This window comes from Oryctolagus cuniculus, chromosome 14 (genome assembly GCF_051225735.1).
Source record: "Oryctolagus cuniculus isolate XC-2025 breed Fujian yellow rabbit chromosome 14, ASM5122573v1, whole genome shotgun sequence".
In the NCBI taxonomy this organism is placed as follows: domain Eukaryota; kingdom Metazoa; phylum Chordata; class Mammalia; order Lagomorpha; family Leporidae; genus Oryctolagus; species Oryctolagus cuniculus.
Genome location: NC_142880.1, coordinates 66,464,733 through 66,491,195, shown reverse-complemented (window position 1 = coordinate 66,491,195; position 26,463 = coordinate 66,464,733). Strand labels below are relative to the sequence as shown.

At 40.6% G+C, this 26,463-nt stretch overlaps 1 protein-coding gene and 1 long non-coding RNA gene across 8 annotated transcripts in view; one reads left to right on the top strand and one right to left on the bottom strand.

Moving 5' to 3' along the window:
• C6 (complement C6) overlaps positions 1–4,824 on the top strand; it is a 65,717-nt gene extending 60,893 nt beyond the window's left edge. The window contains exon 18 of the mRNA XM_008262156.5: positions 675–4,824. Within this exon, the coding sequence (XP_008260378.4) occupies positions 675–856 (182 nt within the window). The 3' untranslated portion in view covers positions 857–4,824. The remainder of the gene's footprint in view (positions 1–674) is intronic.
• The window catches only part of LOC149122367 (uncharacterized), a 205,609-nt gene that overhangs the window by 101,400 nt on the left and 77,746 nt on the right, over positions 1–26,463 (bottom strand). For 3 of the 7 annotated variants that reach the window (XR_016220732.1, XR_016220739.1, XR_016220733.1), the window contains one exon: positions 21,964–22,090. The exons of the other annotated variants lie outside the window; for them this stretch is intronic. This is a non-coding gene — a long non-coding RNA (uncharacterized LOC149122367). The remainder of the gene's footprint in view (positions 1–21,963; positions 22,091–26,463) is intronic. 7 annotated transcript variants of the gene reach the window in all.

Sequence of the window (26,463 nt, the reverse complement as noted above, 5' to 3'; positions counted from 1 at the left end):
CTAATCTTCTAGAAAGAAACAAATATAGGATTGAATTAAAGAGCCCAAGCCAATGAGTCACTTATTATTTAAAATATGTCTCTATCACTTACCCATTGTATGAACATGGGCCAATCACTTAATACCTCTAAGCTCAGTTTTGTCAGCTATAGAATTAATATTATAGCATAATTCACATTTGTTGTTAACATTTAATAAAATAAAACATGTAACACACTGGGAAGATTGTGTGTATTCATAGTACTTGTTCAATAAATAATGACTATAACTGTACCTAGGAAGTGAGGAACAGGCAGAAGACATTGTAGAAATGGATTTAAAAGCTTAGTGACCAATTGGATATGTGCAATGAATGAGAGAGAGGCGCTAGAGATAGCTCAAATCCTGTTAAGACGTGCACAGTGAAAGAAGGGGTGGTATCAGAGATAGCCCCACTGCTCACTCGTACTGCTTACTGGTGAATTCTGCTCTCTTACATCCAGGTCTCTCCATTCAGTCATAGTTGTGTCTTTGGGGTCATTGCCTTGTTTCAGCATTCTCATCCACTGCCAGCAAAGGGCCCACCACTCTGGGGATCCTGTGCAGCTTGTGGCTAGGCAAAACCAAACTCCACAATATTATAGCAAGTCACTCTCTCTCTCTCTCTCTCTCTCTCTCTCCCTCTCTCATTGCAGCTTCCACTTCCACATGTGTCTGCTTATTGCCCCCCCAGTGCTCCAAGGGTGGAAACCAACTCTACTGTGCCAAAATAGGATCATCAACTCGCGAGAAAACGCTGAACATCTGTGAAATGGGAGCTATAAAATGTGCAAACAGGAAGGTGGAAATACTGCATCCTGGGAGGTGTCTGGCCTAGCACAGTTACTGATAAACAGACTTGATCTGTAAAAGTAATCCCATGAAAGGGTAGCCTGTACAAACTACAGACTGACATGCTCGGAATCTACTGACAGAAATGTTTTGTGCCAGTTTCATATTAGAATCTCCCTTGTTCTTTTGTTTTAGCATCCCCTGACCAGTTCCTGCCAGGACACCCTGTATACCCCTAGGTAATAACATCTATGCTGGTCTTCTAAGTTCTCCTATCCACTTTGCAGAAAAGTAATGGAATTTCTAATGACCTTGTAAAGCCTCTAGTATTCAGCATCCTCACAATTTGAAATAAAAAGAGTCCATTATTCAATTAAGAAACAGAAATCTACAGAACCTGTAAATCACAATTCTTGAAACTCAGCCTTTATGTATTCATTCAACAAGTAAGTAAGTAATGTCTGAATGTCTGCCATGTGCCAAGTATTGGCCAAGGTCCAAGGAAATCAACAATAAATAAAACAGACAAAAGCCCTTAACCTGCATGGGGCTCACATGCATATGTGGGTAGACTTACAAAAAAGAATAAGCATATAAGATACACACGATGTTTGATGGTGTTAATTGCTATAAAAATTAAAATAGGAAAGGGTGAGTCACATACTTATGCTTCATCTTCTGGAACAAAATAGATCATGATAATAAGCATTGCTGCATAGGTGGTGTTTACAAGGTTAAGACACCCACATCCCACGTTAGAGTGCCTGGGTTTGATTTCTAGTTCCAGCTCCTGACTCAAACTTCCTGCTAACTCTGGCAGCCAACTCAAGTGACTGGATTCCTGCCACCCACATGGAAGACCTGGATTGAGTTCCTGACTACTGACTCTGTCCTGTCCCCACCCTTGGCCTTGGAGGAGTGAATCAGCAGAATGGATCTCCCTCTCTCCCTCTCCCCCTCTCTCCCTCTCCTCCTCCCCCTCCCCCGCTTTCCCCCTCCCCTCTCTCCCTCCCTCCCTCCTCCTTGCCTTCTCCCCTCCCTTTATGCCTCTCAAATATATATATATATTTTTAAAACTCACTGTAGGGATGATTAGACACAGTGGAAATTATCTTTTTGAAACTAACAGAGAAGAAACCTGTGGAGGTTCATTCTCTGAGGAAAGAGGAAGATATTCTCTTTGCTTCAGCTAAAAAGCATCAAAAAACTTTTAAGCTATAGTGTGTGATGGACAGAAAATTGTCAGAGCATTCTGAAGGAACAATTTTTAAAGTCATATCTTTGTATGGGGCCATGTGAACTAAACATCACTTCTTAAAGAGGTTATGGTGTTGCTTTCATTTGGAGAAGCGAAACATCTTTAGAACAGTGGTTCTCAAACATCATTGTGCCCCAGAACCACCTAGAGGTTGTGTTAGTACAGAAGACTGGAACTCATTCCCAAAGTTTCTAATTCACTGGCTTTGGAGGGAGGTCTGAAAATTTGTATGTTTTTTAAATTTGTATTTCTTAAGATTTAGTTATTGGAAAGACAGAGGCCGGGGGGGGGGGGGTCTTCCAACTGCTGGTTCACTACCCAGATAGCTTCAACAGCCAGAGCTGCACACAGATCTGAAGCTAGGAGCCAGGAGCATCTCCCAGGTCTCCCACACAGGTACAGGGGCCCAAGGACTTGAACCATCTTCTACTGCTTTCCCAGGCCATAGCAGAGAATTGGATTGGAAGTGAAGCAACTAGGACTTGAACCGGCACCCATGCCAGCACTGCAGGCGTATGCTTTACTCACTATGCCACAGTGCCAGCCCCAAGAATTTATATTTATTAAAACTCCTCTGCTGATGGTCATGAAGGGATCACATTTTAAGACCTAGTTTAGAGATGGAATCATCAAACAGCTTACTTTGATTAGGTAATTAACCTCTAAGTCTTAGCCAGCCAATCCCTAAGCAGGTAAGTAGAAGCAGACCTCCTTCCTCTAAATCTCCCTGGCATTCTCACTGTGGAAGGAAGCTATGAGCCACAGCCATCCAGATCTTGTAGAGTAACTACATCTTCCCCAGTCACACCATCCACTCCCTTTCCCCTGTGAGAGTGGAACAAGTTTTCCTGTAAACAGCCTGCCTTTAACATTCCCAGGAGACCAGAGGGCCAATAAGCACTAGGTACCCCCACATCCTAAGAGGAGCCACTAACAACTGGGTCAAAAACCTTTCCTTAGGAATGAATTTGCTCTGCTCTATCCAACCACTATGCAGCTGCCACATCTTTCCAGGCTATATGGAGGGAGGGAAGTCGTGGGAGTCCAAGGCACAGGAAGCAGTATTCATACTCAGAGTCCTGTTCCCCCTAAGTCCTTCTCCTTGGCTTGATGAGGAGGAAGATGCTGAAGCATCCACTGGAGCCAGGCAACTAAAGGCCCAGGTGACTCACTCCCAGGCTGTGGGGGTGCCTTCAGCAAGGATATGTGGTGTGGCCCTGGCTGGCTGGCTGCTATGGGATCTAGGAGCTGCCACCGGTAAGGTTTCCGGGGCTATTCTCAGGAGGTGGCGAGCTATGCCAGAGCAGTTCTCCCTTCCTCACAATTAAGCTTTCTCCCTAGAGAGTGCAGGAGGCAGGATGCTCAGAAGAGCGGCCTGTGCCACTCTCAAAGTGAGAGGGGAGTGGAACAAATGACTGGGGGAAAGATAGGTGCAGCCCTTCTCCATCTGAGCCCCCAGGCCTACAGGGCAAGCATGGAGAAATGGGTGAGTCCTGGAGCTGCCCGTAAAGGATGCCAGAGGAGAGAAAAGGCAGGCACTGGCCGGAAGCAAAGGAAAGAGCTGCGATGTCTTTCAAAAGTGAGATTAAAGACCCATACTGGATCAACTTTGAAAAACAGAAACTGACCAGAAATCCATGTGATCTGTCCCAGACTAAATTAAGAAGAGAGAAAACTGGAGTTTGGCAGAACACAATGAAAGCTGGGGCTTTCAAAGCAAAGTGCCACAAATTGGGTGACCTCAAACAAGTTTGTTATCTCACAGCTCTGGGTGCCAGGAGTCTGAGATCAAGATGTTGGTAGGGTTGTGAGCCCTCTGAAACCTACAGGAGAGAATTCCCCCTTGCTTCCAGCTCCAGCTGTTGACCAGAAATCTTTAGTATTCCTTGATCTGGAGATTACACCACTCCAACCTCTGCCTCCAGCATCACCTGTACACAACTATGTTCCTCCTGTGCGGGTCTGCCCAGATTTCCATCATCTTCTAGGGGCACTAGGCATATTGGATTACTGTCCCAACTGGACTACATCCTCAAAGACTATTTTTAAATAAGATCATCTTTACAGGTATCAGAGATAAGAATTTAACATATTTTGGGGAGCCAGTGTTGTGGCACAGCTGCTTAAGCTGCTGTGGGTTAAGTAACACCTGCGATGCCAGTAACCCATGTAGAGCCAGTTCAAGTGCTAGCTGCTTCACTTCCAATCTAGTTCCCTGCTAATGCCCCTGGAAAAGCAACAGCAGATGGCCCAATTACCTGGGCACTTGCCATCCATGTGGGATACCCAGATAGAATTCTGGCCTTCTGGCTTCTGCTTGGCCCAGTCCTGACCATGTGGCCATTTGGGGAGTAAACAAGTAGATGGAAGATCTCCTGGTCTCTCTTACTCTCTCCCCTTCCCTCTCCCTTCCATCCCTTCCTCTCTGTAGCTCTGACTTTCAAATAAAAATAATTTTTAAAAGATCTATCTTTTTGGCAGACACACTTCAGTCTAAAACATGGTACTTGGAGGAAACAATTTCCTGTTTATACCCCACAGTATAATCAAAGGGTTATACCAGCCATTCATTCACATTGTTGGGTTAAAACCAGTCATACTGGCTTTGAAGTGCTTTATTCTTTTACTTATAATAGTCTTCTCCTTTGATGGTGATTTGTTGGTTTTTTTTTTTTTCAATCACTTTAGTTACCTTTTGTTTCAAAGAATTTGTTGAGCACACTAATCCATTAAAGTTTGCATTAGGCTAATTTGCATACCATTTACCAGTTGAATTTTTCACACTCTGACATTAATATTAATATAGCAATTTAGTATAATGTATTAAGAGCTAGTGATAAAATTATCATCAAGGAAAGAACAAAATTGGAACATATTAAGTACCTGAAATTTGGGAAAGAATCTACAACTCTGTCCTAGAAGATTAAATAAATTCTAGATCAAAGGTAGAAGATTTATCCTCTTAGGGTACTACAGTTGAATACTAAGCATTCATGCTTGTCACTCAAGTAAGAAGAAATCAATTCAGGTCCTTTATTTCAATGCAGATTTTAATTATTTTGGTTCTGCAATATGCTGACAAAACAAGTGAGACCCCCACTTAAAGAACTTTGTGAGAAGACATTTCCATGCCCCAGGTGTCCTGGATGCAGAGACACAAGGACAATTCTGAGATAAGCTTCTGCTAAGATGAAATTCAAGCTTCGCCAAAGCTTTCCTGTTCTTGGCAGTTGACAGTAAAACTCAGTAGATTTTAGAATGTCATCGTTTCTTCTTTCAATGAAAGGCTTCCACTCCCACAATTAACACTTATTTTTAAAATTTGAGCATCTCTGTATTCCCCAAAGAAATCTCACAAGTTCAACCTCATTTACATCTCTTCCTAAATTCTAATTTTGAGTAGCAAGACTCTGATAGATCCTGCTGCTCCTATTTGGCATTGAGAGCCAAACTACCCTGAAGCTTGGTTAATTGCATTCTAAATGGCTGGCTCTCTCTAAGGTCACCTTCATACTTTTGGAATTCAATGTGTATGAAATCAATGAGGCATCAAGCTTATAACCAAACAAATGGCCTGCAAAATTATGGTTGGATCCAGACTGTTTTATGAACATGAGACAGGGCACTGCTACCCTATTTGTCTTCTTGACAAGTTCTAGCTGCACAGCTTCAGTCTCACACATCAAGTGTCAGTTAGTAGAGGTATGTGTCAGCAATCAAGGGACTCTAAGGGACAAATGGTGCACCAAAAAGAAAATTATGCTCAAAGATTTATATAGAAAGATGTTCATCACAACATTACTTAAAGAGCAAAAAATGATAGACCTTAAATGTGCAATAATAAATTATAGCCTGACCATATGAGGGAACAGTATAAGGCTGATGAAAATCATTTTTTAAAAAATGATTTAAAGGGACACAATAAAAAGTGAAAAACAAGACTAGAAAACTACGATTACAGTTATGAAAACTGTGTACATTTATAAACACCTTTAAAAACAATGATTGGTAGGGCATGGTGTTATGATACAGCATGTTAAGAGATTGCTTATTGATACCAGCATCCGAAATTGGACAACCAATTTCAGGTCCTGCTGCTCTGCTTCCTGCTAGTGCACATGGGAAAGCAGCATATGCTGGCCCAAGTGCTTGGGCCCTGCTACTCCAGTGGGAGAACCAGGTGGCGCTCCAGGCTCCTAGCTTTGGTCTGGCCCAGCCTTCACTGTTGTGGTCATTTAGGAAGTGAACCAGCTGATAGAAGAACACTGTTTCTCTGCCTCTCCCTTTCTCTCTGTCACACTGCCTTTCAAATTAGTAAATACATCTTTAAAATTATTAATAAAACAGAATCTATTACTGGAATTTGGAATGCCTTTTATGGGTAGTATTTGCTAGATTTCTAAGTAGGTGAAAGCAAATGGTTCATCCCTTTTTATAGACTCATGGATGGCTTATACAATACAGACCTCTCTGGTCTGGACTTACGGGAGGTTTGGCAAATCTCAGCCAAATTTATGAGCCACATATGCATCATTTGTTTATTCCCAAGAATTTTTTATAGCTAAGTCACAGAAGTTAGATCTAAAATAATATAGAGATTTTGAAGGCACTGATATTATAATGGAAGTGTTTTAAAGATGTCTCTAAGCCAGTACTACACAAAGTAGAATGCAATGAGTTGTTATTTAAAAATTATAACTATCATAAGTGAATTAAAGCTACAGTTGACAAAACCAAACCTAAACACACACAGTATGATAGTAGAAATACAGAGAAGCTATGTATGGTTGGACAAACCTCTCTGAGACTCATTTTTATCATGTGAAAAATGGAAAAAATATCAGTCAATCCACTCTGTTGAGGATTGGCTGGAGTAAATATCAATTATATGTGTGTATAATTTTGTATATAAAATTTAAAGTTGTTGCTATAAATTTATTATATATTATTCTTATATATACATTATATATATATATGTATGTATGTATGTCACAACTACTCCTAAATAGTCTAGAATGTAGTATGCATTCCACTACTTGGGTATTATTATTTGACACCTATGGAAAATGACTAGACTTATTTTACTTGCTGTCATTTAACAAACTTCCTCCATTGCCAATCTTTCCATAGAATCCTTATTTATTAAGGAACCCACCTGCTTCCTCAGACTGTTTAGGGTAGAGAAATTATTAGAGTTTCAGAACTCATAGCAAATTAAGCTGATGGATGTATTTCTTCACTGCGATCATGCAGGCACAACCGCTTTGATCACGACAGCAATAAAATGTTTAAGTTCTCTGTAGAATCATTTATGCCAAGTAGACATGGCCCAATGTTTGCAAAGAAAAAATCTGGGAAAAAATAACCCTAACAACCTATATGTCAGAGCAATGTGGACAGAAAACCCATGAATAGAAAATGAAGCAGAAATTAGATTGGATAGTTGGAAATATATTCCAAGGAACCCCCAGTAGGCAGGAACATAGTGGGTTTAGAAAAAAACTCCATTTTACTATAAATCATGACCCTTAAAATAAGAGTATAAGCCATATCACAGTTAAAATTCATGAGATAAGAATCTGCTGCCCCTCACGATGACTGATTTGTAATAACATCAGATTCTAAGGGAACAACCTAACTGAAGCATTTCCATTTTGTGTAAAACTAATTGTTGCTTTGGGGCATGTCCCTGCTTCTGTTGAAAGGCAGTGATAAACATCAATATGCCTTGGCAGTTGTCAAAAATACTACTCACTAGTATTGGTAGATTTCCATCCCCCAGAGACATGGTAAGACCATATTTAGAATTAATCTTATGAGTATAAAATTAACTCAAAATAGATCTTTGTGAAAAAAAAAATGGTACTGGGTTTAAGGTGGTAGAATAGGGAAAGAGCTTACTGCTCTAGTGTAGGAGAAGATAGTTTTTAAAAACATGGAGAGAGTGCAGCCTCAGGGAATAATTAGAGGGGGGAAATGGCAAAGGAAACTCCACACAAATTACAGTGATACTCTGGACCTATGTGGAGGGTGTAGACATGCACAACTTAGGACCCCAGTAGCTAAGAACCTCAATACCAGATCTGGAGTAAGGTGAAACCAGTCTGCAACAGCCCAAGCCACTGGAAATAAAACTGCAAGAAGGGCCTAATGGGAATCCAGCTTGGAACCTCGTGGGGGACAGTGTATTTTCCTAATTAGAGGAGGGGAAAAAGGGGAGCTCGTTTCTCTCTCCCTAACCACCATGCAGCCAGCATCCCATAACAAGCCAATAGAGGGTGGGTGCCACTGTGGACATATGTAACAGCTGCACCAGCTGTTATGTCCACAAGCCCAGCAACTAGCCAAATGGAGATGCCTGAATCTGGCGGGGAAAACTGACAGGGAGCTGGGTGCTCGTGACTGAGAAGCTTGTGTGCTGGGACTCTGAAAACACTTCTGCTGTGTGGGAGGGCTCAGGGTATGGCTAGGACTTTGGACAGTCACTGTGGGAGGCTTCAAAACACCCAGGAATCCTAGATTCCCTGATGATGGTGATTGCTGCAGAATCAGTGCTTACACCAAGAACTGCACAGATCCTTTTTGTGGTTCTTATGGCAGGCACTAGTCTCCTTTGAGGAGAGGAGGTAAGCTGAGACTATGCAAGCAAGATGAACAACCTTTCTGATAAAAAAAAGAATTACCACACCCATACCCAACCTGGGTGTCACCTTGGACACTCCCTTCACCCTGGAGAACTGAACAGAGCTCCCTGGCAACACCCACCACATGCCTCTAGGTATTCACTGAAAAAGTGGACACTGCACTAGTCCACAGAGGCATAGTCCAATGATTAAAGCCATCACAGAAAAAAAAAAAAGAATCTAATGAGTACCTCCACAAATACCAAATAATAACCACAGCAAGTAAGAAATGAGAATAGAAGGCAACATGACAACACCAAAAGACCACAAAATTTCACTACATAATGTGAAGATGAAGAGATTGAAGAAATGCCAGAAAGGGGATTCAAAAAATTGATCATAGGATTACTTAGAAGTAATCAGAAGCAAATCCATGAACTAATGAAATCCATACATGACATGAAAGTTTCTCCCACAAAATTAAGATCTTAATGAGAAAGCAAAATGAAATCTTGGAAATGAAGAACTCATTAGAACAAACAAAAAATGCAGTGGAAAACCCTAACAACAGAATTGGTGAAGCAGAAGAAAGATTATCCTATGTAAAAGACAAACCGCAGGAAATTTTACAGTCAGACTAAAAATATGAAGAAATCACAAAACTAAAAAACACCACTGGAGATAAACAGGATACTACCAAATGACCCAACACATGGGTCTTAGGAATTCCTGAAGGCATGGAAAGACAAAAAGGATTAAAAGGCCTTTTTAGTGAAATAACATAAAACTTCCCAAATCTGGAAAAAGAAAGGGACATCCAAGTACAGGAAGCACATAGAACTTCTAATAAACATAACCAGAAAAGATTGTCACCATTTCACATTGTAGTCAAATTCTCCACAGTAAAACAAAGAAAAGATTCTAAAATGTGCACTAAAGAAATGCCAGATTACTTTCAGATGATCTCCAATTAGACTCACAGTAGACTTCTTATCAGAAACCCTACAGGCTAGGAGAGAATGGTAAGATATAGTCCAAGTCTTAAGAGAAAAAACTGTCAACCCAGAATATTATACCTTGCAAAGTTCTCATTTTTGAATGAAGACCTTCCATAACAATAAAAATTGAAAGAATTTGTCAGTACCCGTGCAGCCTTACAAAGGTTGCTTAAGAATGTGCTACACACAGAAACATGGTCATCACTACAAAAGAAGTTAAAGGAAGATAATCTCCCAGTACAAGGACAAAGGAAATCCAAAGTAAAAAATAGGAATATTTATGGCAAAATGTCAGGGCAAAGTCATCATTATCAATAGTCACTTTGAATATAAATGGCCTCAACTCTCCAGTTAAAACACACAGAGTGGTTGAATGGCTTAACAAAACTCATCTCTTTGCTGCCTACAAGAAAGAAAGCTCACCAAGAAAAATACTTACAACTGAAAGTGAAAGGATGTAAAAAGGTATTCCATGCTAACAGAAACCAAAAAAAGAGCTGGTGTAGCCATCCTAATACTTGACAACATAGACTTTAACACAAAAACTATTAAAAGAGACAAAGAAGGGCACCATGTAATGAATAAGGGATCAATGCAACAGGAAGATTAGACTATTATAAACTTATATGCACCTAATTACAGGACACCTGGCTATTTAAAAAAAATGCCAATGGATCTAAAGGGAGACAGACTCAAATACAGTAGAAATGGAAGACTTCAGTACCCCAGTTTCAGCAAAGGATAGACCAAGCAAATGGAAAAACTGCAAGGAAACAACAGAGTTAATTGACACTATAGACCAAATAGACCTAATTCTTATCTATAAAACTTTCCATCCTATATCCACAAAATATGGTAAGGAAGACAGTTCAGAGATACCTCAGAAATCTGAAAATAATCCTACCATATGAACCAGCCATCCCACTCCTGGAAATTTATCCAAGGGAAATGAAATCGGCAAACAAGAGTTATCTACACCCCATGTTTATTGCAGCTTAATTCACAATAGCTAAGAAATGGAATCAACCTAAATGCCCATCAACTTAAGACTGGATAAAGAAATTGTGGGACATGTAGTCTATGGAATATTACACAGCAGTAAAAAATAATGAAATCCAGTCATTTGCAACAAAATGGATGAATCTGAAAAACATCATACTTAGTGAAATATGACAATCCCAAAGGGACAAATAGCATATGTTCTCCTTGATGTGTGATAACAGAACACCTAAAAGGAAATGTATTGAAGAGAAATTGACACTTTGAGAAGCGATGACTTGAAAAGCCCTTTTCTTTTTTTCTTGTTCTTTTTTCTCTTCCTTCTTAATACCATTGGTTGAACTCTTTACCTAACAGAATTAATCATATGTGTATAAAGTCAAGTGAAAATAGATTTCAACAAAAAATAACAGTGTGAGTAAGAGAAGGAGGATCTGTATAATTCTACGTACATTCCTACAGACATGCTTCTAAGGGTATAGCTAGAAACTTGCTGTGGGACTCCAAATCCCGTTAATCTGGGTGGCAATAACATGATCACTTTAACACTTAAGATGGCAATAAGTGTTAAATTGATCATTTAGATAGTACTAAGTGTTAAAGGGATCATATAAATAAGACCAAGTGTCTGGTAATAATAATACATAGAATTAAAAAGGAGAAATGTTCCAATATGGGAAGCAGCCCACCCAGCAGAATCATAGAATGACAATTGCTATAAATAGCAGTCTGACCTCAGAATCAGCTCTTAAGGCATTCTGTTCTGGCTGAGAAGCCCATGAGAGCATTGCAGGTTTGGAAAGCCAAGACACTGTGGCAAAAAAATGTCCTACATGAAGGATCTCTAAGTGAGACCCCAGTGGAAAGAAAGGGAAATCAAAGAAAGATGTCCTTTTCTCTGAAAGAAGGAGAGAACTTTCACTTTGCTTATGGCCTTGTCTAAATACTGATGGAGTTTGTGGACTCAAAAGGCTTCCATAGCCTTGGTAGCTCATGTCAAGAACCTCAGGTAATCACTGACATCATACATAAGAGTGCTAATTGTTAAATTAACAACAGGAGTCACTGTGCATTTACTTCCCATGCAGGACCTCTATCCTCAATGAGTTGTACTATGAGAATTAACTGTAAAACTTGCTCTCAGTTTTTATAGTTTGTGTGTAAGTGTGCAAATTATTTAAATTTTTACTTAGTACAGGGTTGGTCTTCTGTGTATAAAGTTAATTGAAAACTAGTCTTAATGGAAATAGGAACCGGAATGAAGAGGGAGGAGGAGGTAGAGTGAGAGTGGTTGTAGGAGGGTGGGTATGGTGGGGAGAATCACCAGATTCCTAAAGTTGTACTTATGAATATTGTATTCATTAAATAAAAGGTTACTAAAAATTTTCTTCAGAGAAAACCAGATTGAAATATACCACAAACTCAGATCCATGTAATGAAAAGAGTACTGGAGAATAAAGACATGATGGTGAGGGGCTGGCACCTTGGCACAGTAAGTTAATCCTCCACCTGCGGTGCCGGCATCCTGTATGGGTGCTGGTTCCAGTCCTGGCTGTTGTATTTCCAGTCCTGCTCTATGCTATGGCCTGGGAAAGCCATAGAAGGTGATCCAAGTCCTTGGGCCCCTGCACCCACATGGGAGACCAGGAAGAAGCACCTGGATCTTGGCTTCAGATCAGCACAGCTTCGCCCATTGCAGCCATTTGAGGAGTAAACCAATGGAAGGAAGACCTTTCTCTCTGTCTCTCCCACTCACTGTAACTCTCTCAAATAAATAAAATCTTTAAAAAAAATGATGGTGAAATGAAGTGTGTTTCACATTCTTAACTGGTATAACATGTAACTCTTCAAAATAAAGAACAGCAATGATGGGTTTGGTAACTACAGCTTGCAGACTGTGAAATAAAACCTCTTGAAAAAAAAAAAACAGAAATTCATATGAAAACAAAGAGTACCCTAAATAACTAAAGCAATCTTATACAACAAAAGCAAAGCAAGAGGCATCACAATACCAGATTTCAAGACATACTACAGGGCAATTATAATCAAAAGAGCCTGATACTGGAACAATAACAGATGGATAGACCAGTGGAACAGAATAGAAATGCCAGAAATCAATCCAAGCATCTACAACCAACTTATCTTCAACAAAGGAGCTAAAAATCAATCAATCAATCCCTGGAGCAAGGACAGTATCTTCAACAAATGGTGCTTGGAAAACTGGATCTCCACATGAAGAAGTCTGAAGCAAGACCCCTACCTTACACAAAAATCTGCTCAAATGGATTAAGACCAAAATCTATAACTCAAAATCAAAATATTAAAGAACATTGCAGAAACGCTGCAAGATATTACCATAGACAAAGTTCTTTGAAAGGACCCCAGAGGCACAAGCAATCAAAGCCAAAATTGATAAATGGGACTGCATCAAATTCAGAAGCTTCTGCACAAAAAAAGACACAGCAAAGTGAAAAGGCAACTGACAGAATGGGAGAAATTATTTGCAAACTATACAATTGATAAAGGGTTAATAACCAGAATATATAATGAGATCAAGAAACTCAACAACAAACCAAACTACCCAGTTATTAAATGGGCAAAGGTCTTAAACAGGAATTTTTTTTTTTGACAGGCAGAGTGGACAGTGAGAGAGAGAGACAGACAGAAAGGTCTTCCTTTGCCGTTGGTTTACCCTCCAATGGCCGCCGCGGCCGGCGCGCTGCGGCCGGCACACCGCGCTGATCCAATGGCAGGAGAGGAATTTTTTAAAGAGAAAAAAATGCTCAGGATCACTAGCCATCAGGGAAATTCAAATCAAAACCATAATGAGGTTTCATCCCACCCCGGTTAGAATGGCTCTCCTACAGAAATCAACAAACAACAAATGCCGGTGAGGATGTGGGGGGAAAAGGTACCCTAACCACTGTTGGTGGGAATGTAAACTGGTAAAGCCACTGTGGAAGACAGTATGGAGATACCTCAGAAATCTGAATATAGACCTACCATATCCCCAGCCATCCCACTCCTGGGAATTTATCCAAGGGAAATGAAATCAGCATATGAAAGGGTTATTGCAGCTCAATTCACAATAGCTAAGAATTGGAATCAAGTGTCTATCAACTGAAGATTGGATAAAGAAGTTACAAGATGGCGGAGCCAAGATGGCGGAATAGTGAGGGCGCGCACCGATAGTCAGGGAAAATTTAGTTTAATAAAAGGGGAGTTACGGTAGCCTCAGAAAAAAGAACCAGGAAAATATTGCAGACAAAACTCTTCTGGATCCAGTGGGCGTGAATCGGAAGACCTACTGGGAGAACAAGGTCGCCCACCGCGCACGAAAGCCGAAAGCCGAGCCGCAGGACCTAGCCACGGGGCCGAGCCGGGGGACTGAGCTGCGCAAGCTGCAGGGTCTGCGCGCAAGTGCTCGAAGGGGAGTGCAACAGCGGGGAGACTTGGGACGTCCAGGGCTCTGAGTCCACACATCGGCGCTGGAAGGGGAGTGGACCTGCATGGAGAGCGTGGGAGCCCACAGTTCGGGACACCAGCGGCAGACTCAACACACCAGCGCTGGAACGCGAGGTGAGCCGAACCTCAATAACCCGAGACACCGGCAGGCAAGCGGAGAGAGGAGACTAGAGGGAACGACCCCCAGGTTGGGGGGGAACTTCACCAGGCTAACTGGAAGGGAGAGAGAGGAAAAAAAAAAGGTGACTGGTACGGACACGGGTTTCTCTCTCTCCGCTCACCTCTCAAGGGCGAGCAAGACAAAGAGCAGGCGCCATCTTGGACATACGTCACAAGCAGAGCGACCTCAGGTCTGCACCGGCCCTGAGCCTAGCAGAAAAACCTGACTCTGGGCGGGGCGAATTAACAGGAGATTAGGACCTAGTAAATTTGTGGTGCTACTGAACTGAGACTGTGAAAAAAGAGACGGTGGGGGAGAGAACTCACGGAATTCACGTGAGCACTCTCCAGAGACGCTACAATTCCGTAACTTTGGCAACCCAGTGGGAGGCTGAAGGAGAATTTGAGCCCACTCTGAGGGCCGAACAGATTCCCTGTGGGGATCTTGGGAAAGAGCTTCCGATCTCTGGCTCCTGTGGGTATATCATTTGCCTGCTAACTACCTCCAACTTCATTCAGCTGTGCGGAATTACTTCCCTTTTGAATCAAAAAAGAGAGAGAGAGAGAGAGAGAGAGAGAGGTTTACCACGCCTAACCTGGGAGTGTCACCTTTGGCACACCAAACAGAGCTCTCAGGCCACACCCATCTCAAGCCCTAAGGCTCCATCAAAAACAGATAGTCCACTTAATCTAGAGTCATAGTATAACAAGAAAAAGCACCACAGTGAAGAAACCAAATATCTCCAATATGACAAATAACAAACGCAAAAACCAAGGTAATAAAAACAAGGAAGTCACCATGAAGCCCTCAAATGAAAAAGACACCCCAATTCAAGATTATGAGGATGATGACATAGAAGAAATGCAAGAAGCAGATCTCAAAAAATTGATAAGAACATTAAGAAGTTCTCAAAAACAAATTCTTGAACTACAGAAATCCTTAATGGACAAGATAGAAAATCTCTCTCGTGAAAATGAAATATTAAGGAGGAATCAAAATGAAACGAAACGACTAGTACAACAGGAAACTGTGATAGTGACTGAAGTGAAGAATTCAATAGATCAAATGAAAAACACAATAGAGAGCCTTACAAACAGAATGGGAGAAGCAGAAGAGAGAATATAGGACTTAGAAGACAGAGAACAGGAAAGGATACAGTCAGACCAAAGAAAAGATGAGGAAATTAGAAATCTAAAACATATTGTCGGGAATCTTCAGGATACTATTAAAAAACCCAACATTCGGGTTCTAGGAGTTCCTGAAGGCATGGAGAGGGAGAAAGGATTAGAAGGCCTTTTTAGTGAGATATTAGCAGAAAATTTCCCAGGTTTGGAGAAGGACAGAGAAATCCTAGTACAGGAAGCTCACAGAACCCCTAATAAACACGACCAAAAGAGATCCTCACCACGACACGTTGTAATTAAACTCTCCACAGTGAAACATAAAGAAAAGATCCTAAAATGTGCAAGAGAGAAACGTCAGATTACTCTCAGAGGATCTCCAATCAGACTCACAGCTGACTTCTCATCAGAAACTCTACAAGCTAGGAGGGAATGGCGAGATATAGCCCAGGTACTAAGAGAGAACAACTGCCAGCCCAGAATATTATATCCTGCAAAGCTATCATTTGTGAATGAAGGTGAAATAAAGACTTTTCATAACAAACAGAAATTGGAAGAATTTGTTGCCACTCGTCCAGCCCTGCAAAAGATGCTTAAAGATGTGTTACACACAGAAACACAGAAACACGGTCATCAATATGAAAGAAGGTAAAGGAAGGAAACCAAGGAAGGAAACCTCACAGCAAAAGATCACAGGGAATTCAAAGCATATATTAGAACTTATCTTTGGCAAATGGCAGGGCAAAGTTACCACTTATCATTAGTCACATTGAACGTGAATGGCCTGAACTGTCCAGTTAAAAGACACCGTTTGGCTGATTGGGTTAAGGAACAAAACCCATCTATTTGCTGCTTACAAGAAACACATCTTTCCAACAAAGATCCATACAGACTGAAAGTGAAAGGCTGGAAAAAGATATACCATGCCAACAGAAATGAAAAAAGAGCAGGCGTAGCCATCTTAATATCAGACACCATAAACTTTACCACAAAAACCGTTAAGAGAGACAAAGAGGGACACTACATAATGATTAAGGGATCAATTCAACAGGAAGATATAACAATTATCAATGTATATGCACCTAACTACAGGGCACCGGTTTATCTAAAAGATTTGTTAAAAGACTTAAAGGGAGACTTAGACCCCAATACAATAGTACTGGGGGACTTCAATACTCCACTCTCAGAAATAGACAGATCATCCGGACAGAAGATCAACAAGGATACAGTAGATTTAAACGACACTATAGCCCAAATGGATCTAACAGATATATACAGAACTTTCAATCCTACAGCTAAAGATTTTACATTCTTCTCAGCAGTACATGGAACCTTCTCTAGGATTGACCACATACTAGGCCATAAAGCAAGTCTCAGCAAATTCAAAAGAATTAGAATCATACCATGCAGCTTCTCAGACCATAAAGGAATGAAGTTGGAAATGAACAACTCAGGAATCCCTAGAGCATATGCAAACACATGGAGATTAAACAACATGCTCCTGAATGAACAATGGGTCAAAGAAGAAATCAAAAGAGAAATCAAAAACTTTCTGGAAGTAAATGAGGATAACAGCACAACATACCAAAACTTATGGGACACAGCAAAAGCAGTGTTAAGAGGAAAGTTTATATCAATAGGTGCCTACATCAAGAAATTGGAAAGGCACCAAATAGATGAGCTTTCTATTCACCTCAAGGATCTAGAAAACCTACAGCAAACCAGACCCAAATCTAGTAGGAGAAGAGAAATAATTAAAATCAGAGAAGAAATCAACAGGATTGAATCAAGAAAAACATTCCAAAAAATCAGCCAAACGAGGAGCTGGTTTTTTGAAAAAATAAACAAAATTGACACCCCATAGGCCCAACTAACTAAAAAAAGAAGAGAAAAGACCCAAATCAATAAAATCAGAGATGAAAAAGGAAATGTAACAACAGACACCACAGAAATAAAAAGAATCATCAGAAATTACTACAAGGACTTGTATGCCAGCAAACAGGGAAACCTATCAGAAATGGATAGATTCCTGGACACATGCAACCTGCCTAAATTGAACCAGGAAGACATCGAAAACCTAAACAGACCCATAACTGAGACAGAAATTGAAACAGTAATAAAGGCCCTCCCAACAAAGAAAAGCCCAGGACCAGATGGATTCACTGCTGAATTCTACCAGACATTTAAAGAAGAACTCACTCCAATTCTTCTCAAACTATTCAGAACAATCGAAGAAGAGGGAATCCTCCCAAATTCTTTCTATGAAGCCAGCATCACCTTAATTCCTAAGCTGGAAAAAGATGCAGCACTAAAAGAGAATTACAGACCAATATCCCTGATGAACATAGATGCAAAAATCCTCAATAAAATTCTCGCCAATAGAATGCAACAACACATCAGAAAGATCATCCACCCAGACCAAGTGGGATTTATCCCTGGTATGCAGGGATGGTTTAATGTGCGCAAGACAATCAATGTGATACACCACATTAACAGACTGCAGAAGAAAAACCATATGATTATCTCAATAGATGCCGAGAAAGCATTTGATAAAATACAACACCCGTTCATGATGAAAATGCTAAGCAAACTGGGTTTGGAAGGAACATTCCTCAATACAATCAAAGCAATCGATGAAAAACCCACAGCCAACATCCTATTGAATGGGGAAAAGTTGGAAGCATTTCCACTGAGATCTGGGACCAGACAGGGATGTCCACTCTCACCACTGCTATTCAATATAGTTCTGGAGGTTCTAGCCAGAGCTATTAGGCAAGAAAAAGAAATTAAAGGGATACAAATTGGGAAGGAAGAATTCAAACTATCCCTCTTTGCAGATGACATGATTCTTTATTTAGGGGACCCAAAGAACTCTAGTAAGAGACTATTGGAACTCATAGAAGAGTTTGGCAAAGTAGCAGGGTATAAAATCAATGCACAAAATCAACAGCCTTTGTATACACAGACAATGCCATGGCTGAGGAAGAACTTCTAAGATCAATCCCATTCACAATAGCCACAAAAACAATCAAATACCTTGGAATAAACTTAACCAAGGACGTTAAACATCTCTACGATGAAAATTACAAAACCTTAAAGAAAGAAATAGAAGAGGATACCAAAAAATGGAAAAATCTTCCATGCTCATGGATTGGAAGAATCAATATCATCAAAATGTCCATTCTCCCAAAAGCAATTTATAAATTCAGTGCAATACCAATCAAGATACCGAAGACCTTCTTCTCAGATCTGGAAAAATTGGTGCTGAAATTTATATGGAGGCACAAGAGACCTCGAATAGCTAAAGCAATCTTGTACAACAAAAACAAAGCCGGAGGCATCACAATACCAGATTTCAGGACATACTACAGGGCAGTTGTTATCAAAACAGCATGGTACTGGTACAGAAACAGATGGATAGACCAATGGAACAGAATTGAAATACCAGAAATCAACCCAAACATCTACAGCCAACTTATATTTGATCAAGGATCTAAAACTAATTCCTGGAGCAAGGACAGTCTATTCAATAAATGGTGCTGGGAAAATTGGATTTCCACGTGCAGAATCATGAAGCAAGACCCCTACCTTACACCTTACACAAAAATCCACTCAACATGGATTAAAGACCTAAATCTATGACCTGACACCATCAAGTTACTAGAGAACATTGGAGAAACCCTTCAAGATATTGGCACAGGCAAAGAGTTTCTGGAAAAGACCCGGGAGGCTCAGGCAGTCAAAGCCAAAATTAACTATTGGGATTGCACCAAATTGAGAAGTTTCTGTACTGCAAAAGAAACAGTCAGGAGAGTGAAGAGACAACCGTCAGAATGGGAAAAAATATATGCAAACTATGCAACAGATAAAGGGTTAATAACCAGAATCTACAAAGAGATCAAGAAACTCCACAAAAACAAAACCAACAACCCAATTAAGAGATGGGCCAAGGACCTCAATAGACATTTTTCAAAAGAGGAAATCCAAATGGCCAACAGGCACATGAAAAAATGTTCAAGGTCATTAGCAATCAGGGAAATGCAAATCAAAACCACAATGAGGTTCCACCTCACCCCGGTTAGAATGGCTCACATGCAGAAATCTACCAACAACAGATGCTGGCGAGGATGTGGGGAAAGAGGGACACTAACCCACTGTTGGTGGGAATGCAAACTGGTCAAGCCACTATGGAAGTCAGTCTGGAGATCCCTCAGAAACCTGAAGATAACCCTACCGTTCGACCCAGCCATCCCACTCCTTGGAATTTACCCAAAGGAATTTAAATTGGCAAACAAAAAAGCGGTCTGCACCCTAATGTTTATTGCAGCTCAATTCACAATAGCTAAGACCTGGAACCAACCTAAATGCCCATCAACGGTAGACTGGATAAAGAAATTATGGGATATGTACTCTTTAGAATACTATACCGCAGTAAGAAACAACGAAATCCAGTCATTTGCAACAAAATGGAGGAATCTGGAACACATCATGCTGAGTGAAATAAGCCAGTCCCAAAGGGACAAATACCATATGTTCTCCTTGATCGGTGACAACTGACTGAACACCAAAAAGGAAACCTGTTGAAGTGGAATGGACACTATGGGAAACGGTGACTGATCAGCATAGCTCTGACTGTTAATGAACAACTTAATACATTATCCCTCTTAGTAGTTTTTTTGTCTGTTCTACTTAATATGACTGGTTTAATTCTGTAATTAATACACAGTTATTCTTAAGTGTTGAAATTTAACTGAAATGTGATCCCTGTTAAACATAAGAGTAGGAATAAGAGAGGGAAGAGATGTATAATTTGGGACATGCTCAAGCTGACTTGCCCCAAATGGTAGAGTTAGAAACATACCAGGGGACTCCAATTTAATCCCATCAAGGTGGCATGTACCAATGCCATCTCACTAGTCCAAGTGATCAATTTCAGTTCACAATTGATCATAATGAAAGGACTAAGAGTCAAAGGGAGCACATAAACAAGTCTAGTACCTGCTAACACTAACCAATAGAATAAATAAAGGGGAGAGTGATCCAACATGGGAAGTGAGATACTCAGCAGACTCATAGAATGGCAGATGTCCTAAATAGCACTCTGGCCTCAGAATCAGCCCTAGAGGCATTCTGATCTGGCTGAAAAGCCCATGAGAGTATTTCAGGCATGGAAAGCCAAGACACTCTGGCAAAAGATCTCTGTGAGTGAGATCTCAGTGGAAAAAACAGGTCTTCAAAGAAGGAGGTACCTTTCTCTGAAGGGAGGAGAGAACCTCCACTTTGACTATGACCTTGTCTAAACAAGATAAGAGTCGGAAAACTCAAGGGGCTTCCATAGCCTTGGAAACTCATGACTGGAGCATAGGGAGATTACTGATGCCATAAACAGGAGTGTCAATTGGTAAAGTCAACAACAGGAGTCACTGTGCACTTACTCCTCATGTAGGATCTCTGTCCTTAATGTGCTGTGCATTGAGATTTAATGCTATAACGAGTACTCAAACAATATATTTCACTTTGTGTTTCTATGGGGGTGCAAACTGTTGAAATCTTTACTTAATGCATACTAAACTGATCCTCTGTAAAAAAAAAAAAAGAAAGAAAAGAAACTATCAACTCCCAACTTGACTCTCACTGGGATTAAACATGACAATAGGTCTGATCTGATTTCATCATCATTTAAAAAAATCATCTATTATTTTTCACTTTATGTTTCTGTGTGGGAGCAAACTGTTGAAATCCTTACTTAATGTATACTAAGCTGATCTTCTGTATATTAAGATAATCGAAAATGAATCTTGATGTGAATGGAAGGGGAGAGAGAGTGGGAAAGGGGAGGGTTGTGGGTGGGAGGGACGGTATGGGGGGGAAGCCATAGTAATCCATTATTCGTACTTTGGAAACTTATATTCATTAAATAAAAGTTAAAAAAAAAAAGAAGTTACAAGATAGGGGCCAGTACTGCAGCTTAGTGGGTAAAGCCACTGACTGCAATGCCAGCATCCCATATGGATGGCTGGTTCGAGTCCCAGCTTCTAACTTCACATCCAGATCTCTGCTTTGGCCTGAGAAAGTAGTAAAAGATAGGCCAAGTCCTTGGGCCCCTACACTTGCATGGGAGACCCTGAAGAAGCTACTGACTTTGGATCAGTGCAGCTCCAGCTACTGTGGCCATCTGGGGAGTGAACCAGCAAATGAAACTCTCTCTCTCTCTCTCTCTCTGTGTGTGTGTGTGTGTGTGTATGTGTGTGTAACTCTGCCTTTCAAATAAATAAATCTTTTAAAAACATTATGGAGTCTGGCGCCGCGGCGCAACAGGCTAATCCTCCGCCTAGCGGCACCGGCACACCAGGTTCCAGTCCCGGTCGGGGCGCCGGATTCTTTCCCGGTTTTCCCTCTTCCAGGCCAGCTCTCTGCTATGGCCCAGGAGTGCAGTGGAGGATGGCCCAAGAGCTTGGGCCTTGCACCCCATGGGAGACCAGGAGAAGCACCTTGTACAACAAAAACAAAGCCGGAGGCATCACAATACCTGCCATCAGATCAGCGCGGTGCACCGGCCGCAGCACGCCGGCCGTGGCAACCATTGGAGGGTGAACCAACGGCAAAGGAAGACCTTTCTCTCTGTCTCTCTCTCTCTCTCTCACTGTCCACTCTGCCTGTCAAAAAAAAAAATTATAGAATTATACGACATAGAATACTACACAATGATTACAATGATTTAAAAATGAAATCTGGTTATTTGCAATAAAATGAATGAAACTGGAAAACATCATACTAATGAATAAGCCAGTCCTAAAGGGGCAAATACCTTATCTTCTCCATGGCTTGCGATAATAGAGTACCTAAAAGGCAATCTGTAGAAGTGATATTGACACTTTGAGAAGCAATGGCTTTGAATAGCCCTTGTCTTGACTATGGAGGAACATTTTTCTGTTTCATATTATTTGTTGCACTCTTTACTTAACCTAGAGTTAATCATGTGTGTATAAATTTACTTGAAAATAGATTTTAGTAAAAAATAATACTGGGGATAAGAAAGGGAGGAAAAAGAGGGCTTGGAGTATAGGTTGGAGGAAGGCTATGGTGGGAAGAATCACCCACCCCATTCTTCTTTGGGAATAATGTTCCTAAAGTTGTAATTATGAAGTTTGTAGCTGTAAAGCTGTATAGTTCTGCATATATTCCTAAGGACTTACTTCTAAGGGTACAGTTAAAAAACCTGCCATGGGACCCCAAATCTCTTTAAGCTGGGTGATAAAAATGCCATCTTAAATGTTAAAGTGATCATATATATAGGTTTTTTGTGTATGGTAATAATAGAGCATTTAAGCCTTTTTAATTCTAACTTGGGAAGCATTCCATACAGCAGACTCACAGAAAGAATCACCTTAAGTAGCACTCTGACCTCAGAATCAACCCTTAAGGAATTCTGGTCTGGCTACAAAGCATTTGAGAGCATTTCAGGCATGGAAAGCCAAGAAACTGTGGCAAAAATTGTCCTACATGAAGGACCTCTGTGTGTGAGACCCCAGTGGAAAGAAGCAGTCATCAAAGGAGGATGTACATTTCTCTAAAGAGAGTAGAGAACTTCCATTTTGCTTATGGCCTTGTCTAAATACTGATGGAGTTTGTGAATTCAGAGGGCTTTCATGGTTGAGGCGGCTCTTGTCAAGAGTGTCAGGTGATCACCGACATCATACTAAGAGTGTTGTTAAATTAACAGGAGACACTGTGCACTAACTTCCAAAGAGAACCTCTGTCCTGAAAGTGTTGTATTACTGTGTAAGTAGGAATTGCCATTGCTTTTTTTTTTAACTTTTATTTAATGAATATAAATTTCCAAAGTACGACTTATGGATTACAATGGCTTCCCCCCATACCGTCCCTCCCACCCACAACCCTCCCCTTTCCCACTCTCTCTCCCCTTCCATTCACATCAAGATTCATTTTCGATTATCTTAATATACAGAAGATCAGCTTAGTATACATTAAGTAAGGATTTCAACAGTTTGCTCCCACACAGAAACATAAAGTGAAAAATAATAGATGATTTTTTTAAATGATGATGAAATCAGATCAGACCTATTGTCATGTTTAATCCCAGTGAGAGTCAAGTTGGGAATTGATAATTTCTTTTTTTTTTACAGAAGATCAGTTTAGTATGCATTAAGTAAAGATTTCAACAGTTTGCACCCCCATAGAAACACAAAGTGAAATATATTGTTTGAGTACTCATTATAGCATTAAATCTCAATGCACAGCACATTAAGGACAGAGATCCTACATGAGGAGTAAGTGCACAGTGACTCCTGTTGTTGACTTTACCAATTGACACTCCTGTTTATGGCATCAGTAATCTCCCTATGCTCCAGTCATGAGTTTCCAAGGCTATGGAAGCCCTCTGAGTTCTCCGACTCTTACCTTGTTTAGACAAGGTCATAGTCAAAGTGGAGGTTCTCTCCTCCCTTCAGAGAAAGGTACCTCCTTCTTTGATGACCTGTTCTTTCCACTGGGATCTCACTCACAGAGATCTTTTTCCAGAGTGTCTTGGCTTTCCATGCCTGAAATACTCTCATGGGCTTTTCAGCCAGATCAGAATGCCTCTAGGGCTGATTCTGAGGCCAGAGTGCTATTTAGGACATCTGCCATTCTATGAGTCTGCTGAGTATCTCACTTCCCATGTTGGATCACTCTCCCCTTTATTTATTCTATTGGTTAGTGTTAGCAGGTACTAGACTTGTTTATGTGCTCCCTTTGACTCTTAGTCCTTTCATTATGATCAATTGTGAACTGAAATTGATCACTTGGACTAGTGAGATGGCATTGGTACATGCCACCTTGATGGGATTGAATTGGAATCCCCTGGTATGTTTCTAACTCTACCATTTGGGGCAAGTCAGCTTGAGCATGTCCCAAATTATACATCTCTTCCCTCTCTTATTCCCACTCTTATATTTAACAGAGAGCACTTTTCAGTTAATTTTCAACACTTAAGAATAACTGTGTATTAATTACAGAATTAAACCAGTCATATTAAGTAGAATAGATGAAAAAAAACTACTAAGAGGGATAATGTATTAAGTTGTTCATTAACAGTCAGGGCTATACTGATCAAGTCACCATTTCCCATAGTGTCCATTCCACTTCAACAGGTTTCCTTTTTGGTGTTCAGTCAGTTGTCACCGATCAGGGAGAACATATGGTATTTGTCCCTTTGGGACTGGCTTATTTCACTCAGCATGATGTGTTCCAGATTCCTCCATTTTGTTGCAAATGACTGGATTTCGTTGTTTCTTACTGCGGTATAGTATTCTAAAGAGTACATATCCCATAATTTCTTTATCCAGTCTACCGTTGATGGGCATTTAGGTTGGTTCCAGGTCTTAGCTATTGTGAATTGAGCTGCAATAAACATTAGGGTGCAGACCGCTTTTTTGTTTGCCAATTTAAATTCCTTTGGGTAAATTCCAAGGAGTGGGATGGCTGGGTCGAACGGTAGGGTTATCTCATTGCTTTCTTATAATTACTAGGGGAAAAAATAAACAAAATTAGAAGAGGAGGAAGATTGTTTGATTTTTAAATACATCCTGGAGTGCAACCATATTTTCATAGGGAAATTTATAAGGATAAATTAAATTTACAAAGACAAAATCCTTTTATTTAGGTTCTCCTGCTAGTAATATAAAGAAACATAAATGCAAAAATGGTGACCACTCTAAAAACACTTTACTATCTTGGAGTAATTTTATAGAATCTTGGACATGTTTGTTATTTTTAAAAGCATTATTCTTACTTTTTAAAAGAAAAATATTTATTTTAAAGTCAGAGTAACACAGAGAGAAAAGGAGAGGCAGAGAGTCTTCCATCCAGTGGTTCACTCCCCAGTTGGCCACAAGAGCTAGAGCTGTGCCAATCCAAAGCCAGGAACGTCTTCTGGGTCCCTTATGCAGGTACAGGGGCCTAAGAACTTGAACTATCTTCAACAGCTTTCCCAGGCCAATACAGAGAGCTGGATGGGAAGTGGAGCAACAGAGACTCAAACAACTGCCCATATGAGATGCTCACAGCACTGCTTTACCCACTATGCCACAGCGCTGGCCACTGGTTCCTACTTCTTGATTATCAAATTATTCCCCATATATTTCATAGAATTTGCTTGTCAAAACAGCACTCCAAAGAACTTCAAGCATTTACTAATGCAATATACAAAAATGGATTCTTCATTCCAATTTCTAATGCTTTGATACAACTTAAAGTCTGTTAATGTATTATAGCAGGTACTATTTACTGCCCTTACCACCACCACCAAATCTATTCATCCTCCTCCAGTGGCCAGTATTCCAAGAGAAGCTAATTCAAATCTCAACCCAGACACTGGGAGTGAATCCAAACCTGTTTGAGTCTGTTGCTAGGGTCCTACTTCCCTCTCCATCATAGTACAGACTCCTGTGTTTGACCCAAGTTTCCTGAATGAGAGGCGAGGGGCATCTTCTGTAGAACTTTTGAGGATTTTCTCACTCTTCAGGAGTTTACAGGAAAGAAATGATCTCTCCTTCTGAACATTGTCTCAGTGTAATGCTTTGAACTGCTACAGCCACGCTGTGAGGAGATTCCCATGTGTGGAATAGGCAACATGTGGAAAGAATTATACCCTTTAAAAAGTGTTTATTTGTTTGAAAGGCAGACTTACAGAGTGTGAGGAGGGAACAAAGAGGGAGGAAGGGGACGGGGAGAGAGAGAGAAAATCTTCAATCCACTACTTTACTCCCCGATGGCTACAATGTCCAGAGTTGGGCCAGGCTGACGTGAGGAGCCAGGAACTCCATCTGGGTCCCCCATGTGGGTAACAGGGGCCCAAGCACTTGGGTTATCTTCTGCTGCTTTTCCAGGTAAATTAGCAGTGAGCTGGATCATAAGTGGAGCAGCTAGGACTAAAACCTGCACTCATATGGGATGCTGGCAGAGGAGGATGGCCCAAGATGGCAGCTTAACCTATTATGCCACAACCACTGGCCCCAAAAATTGTACT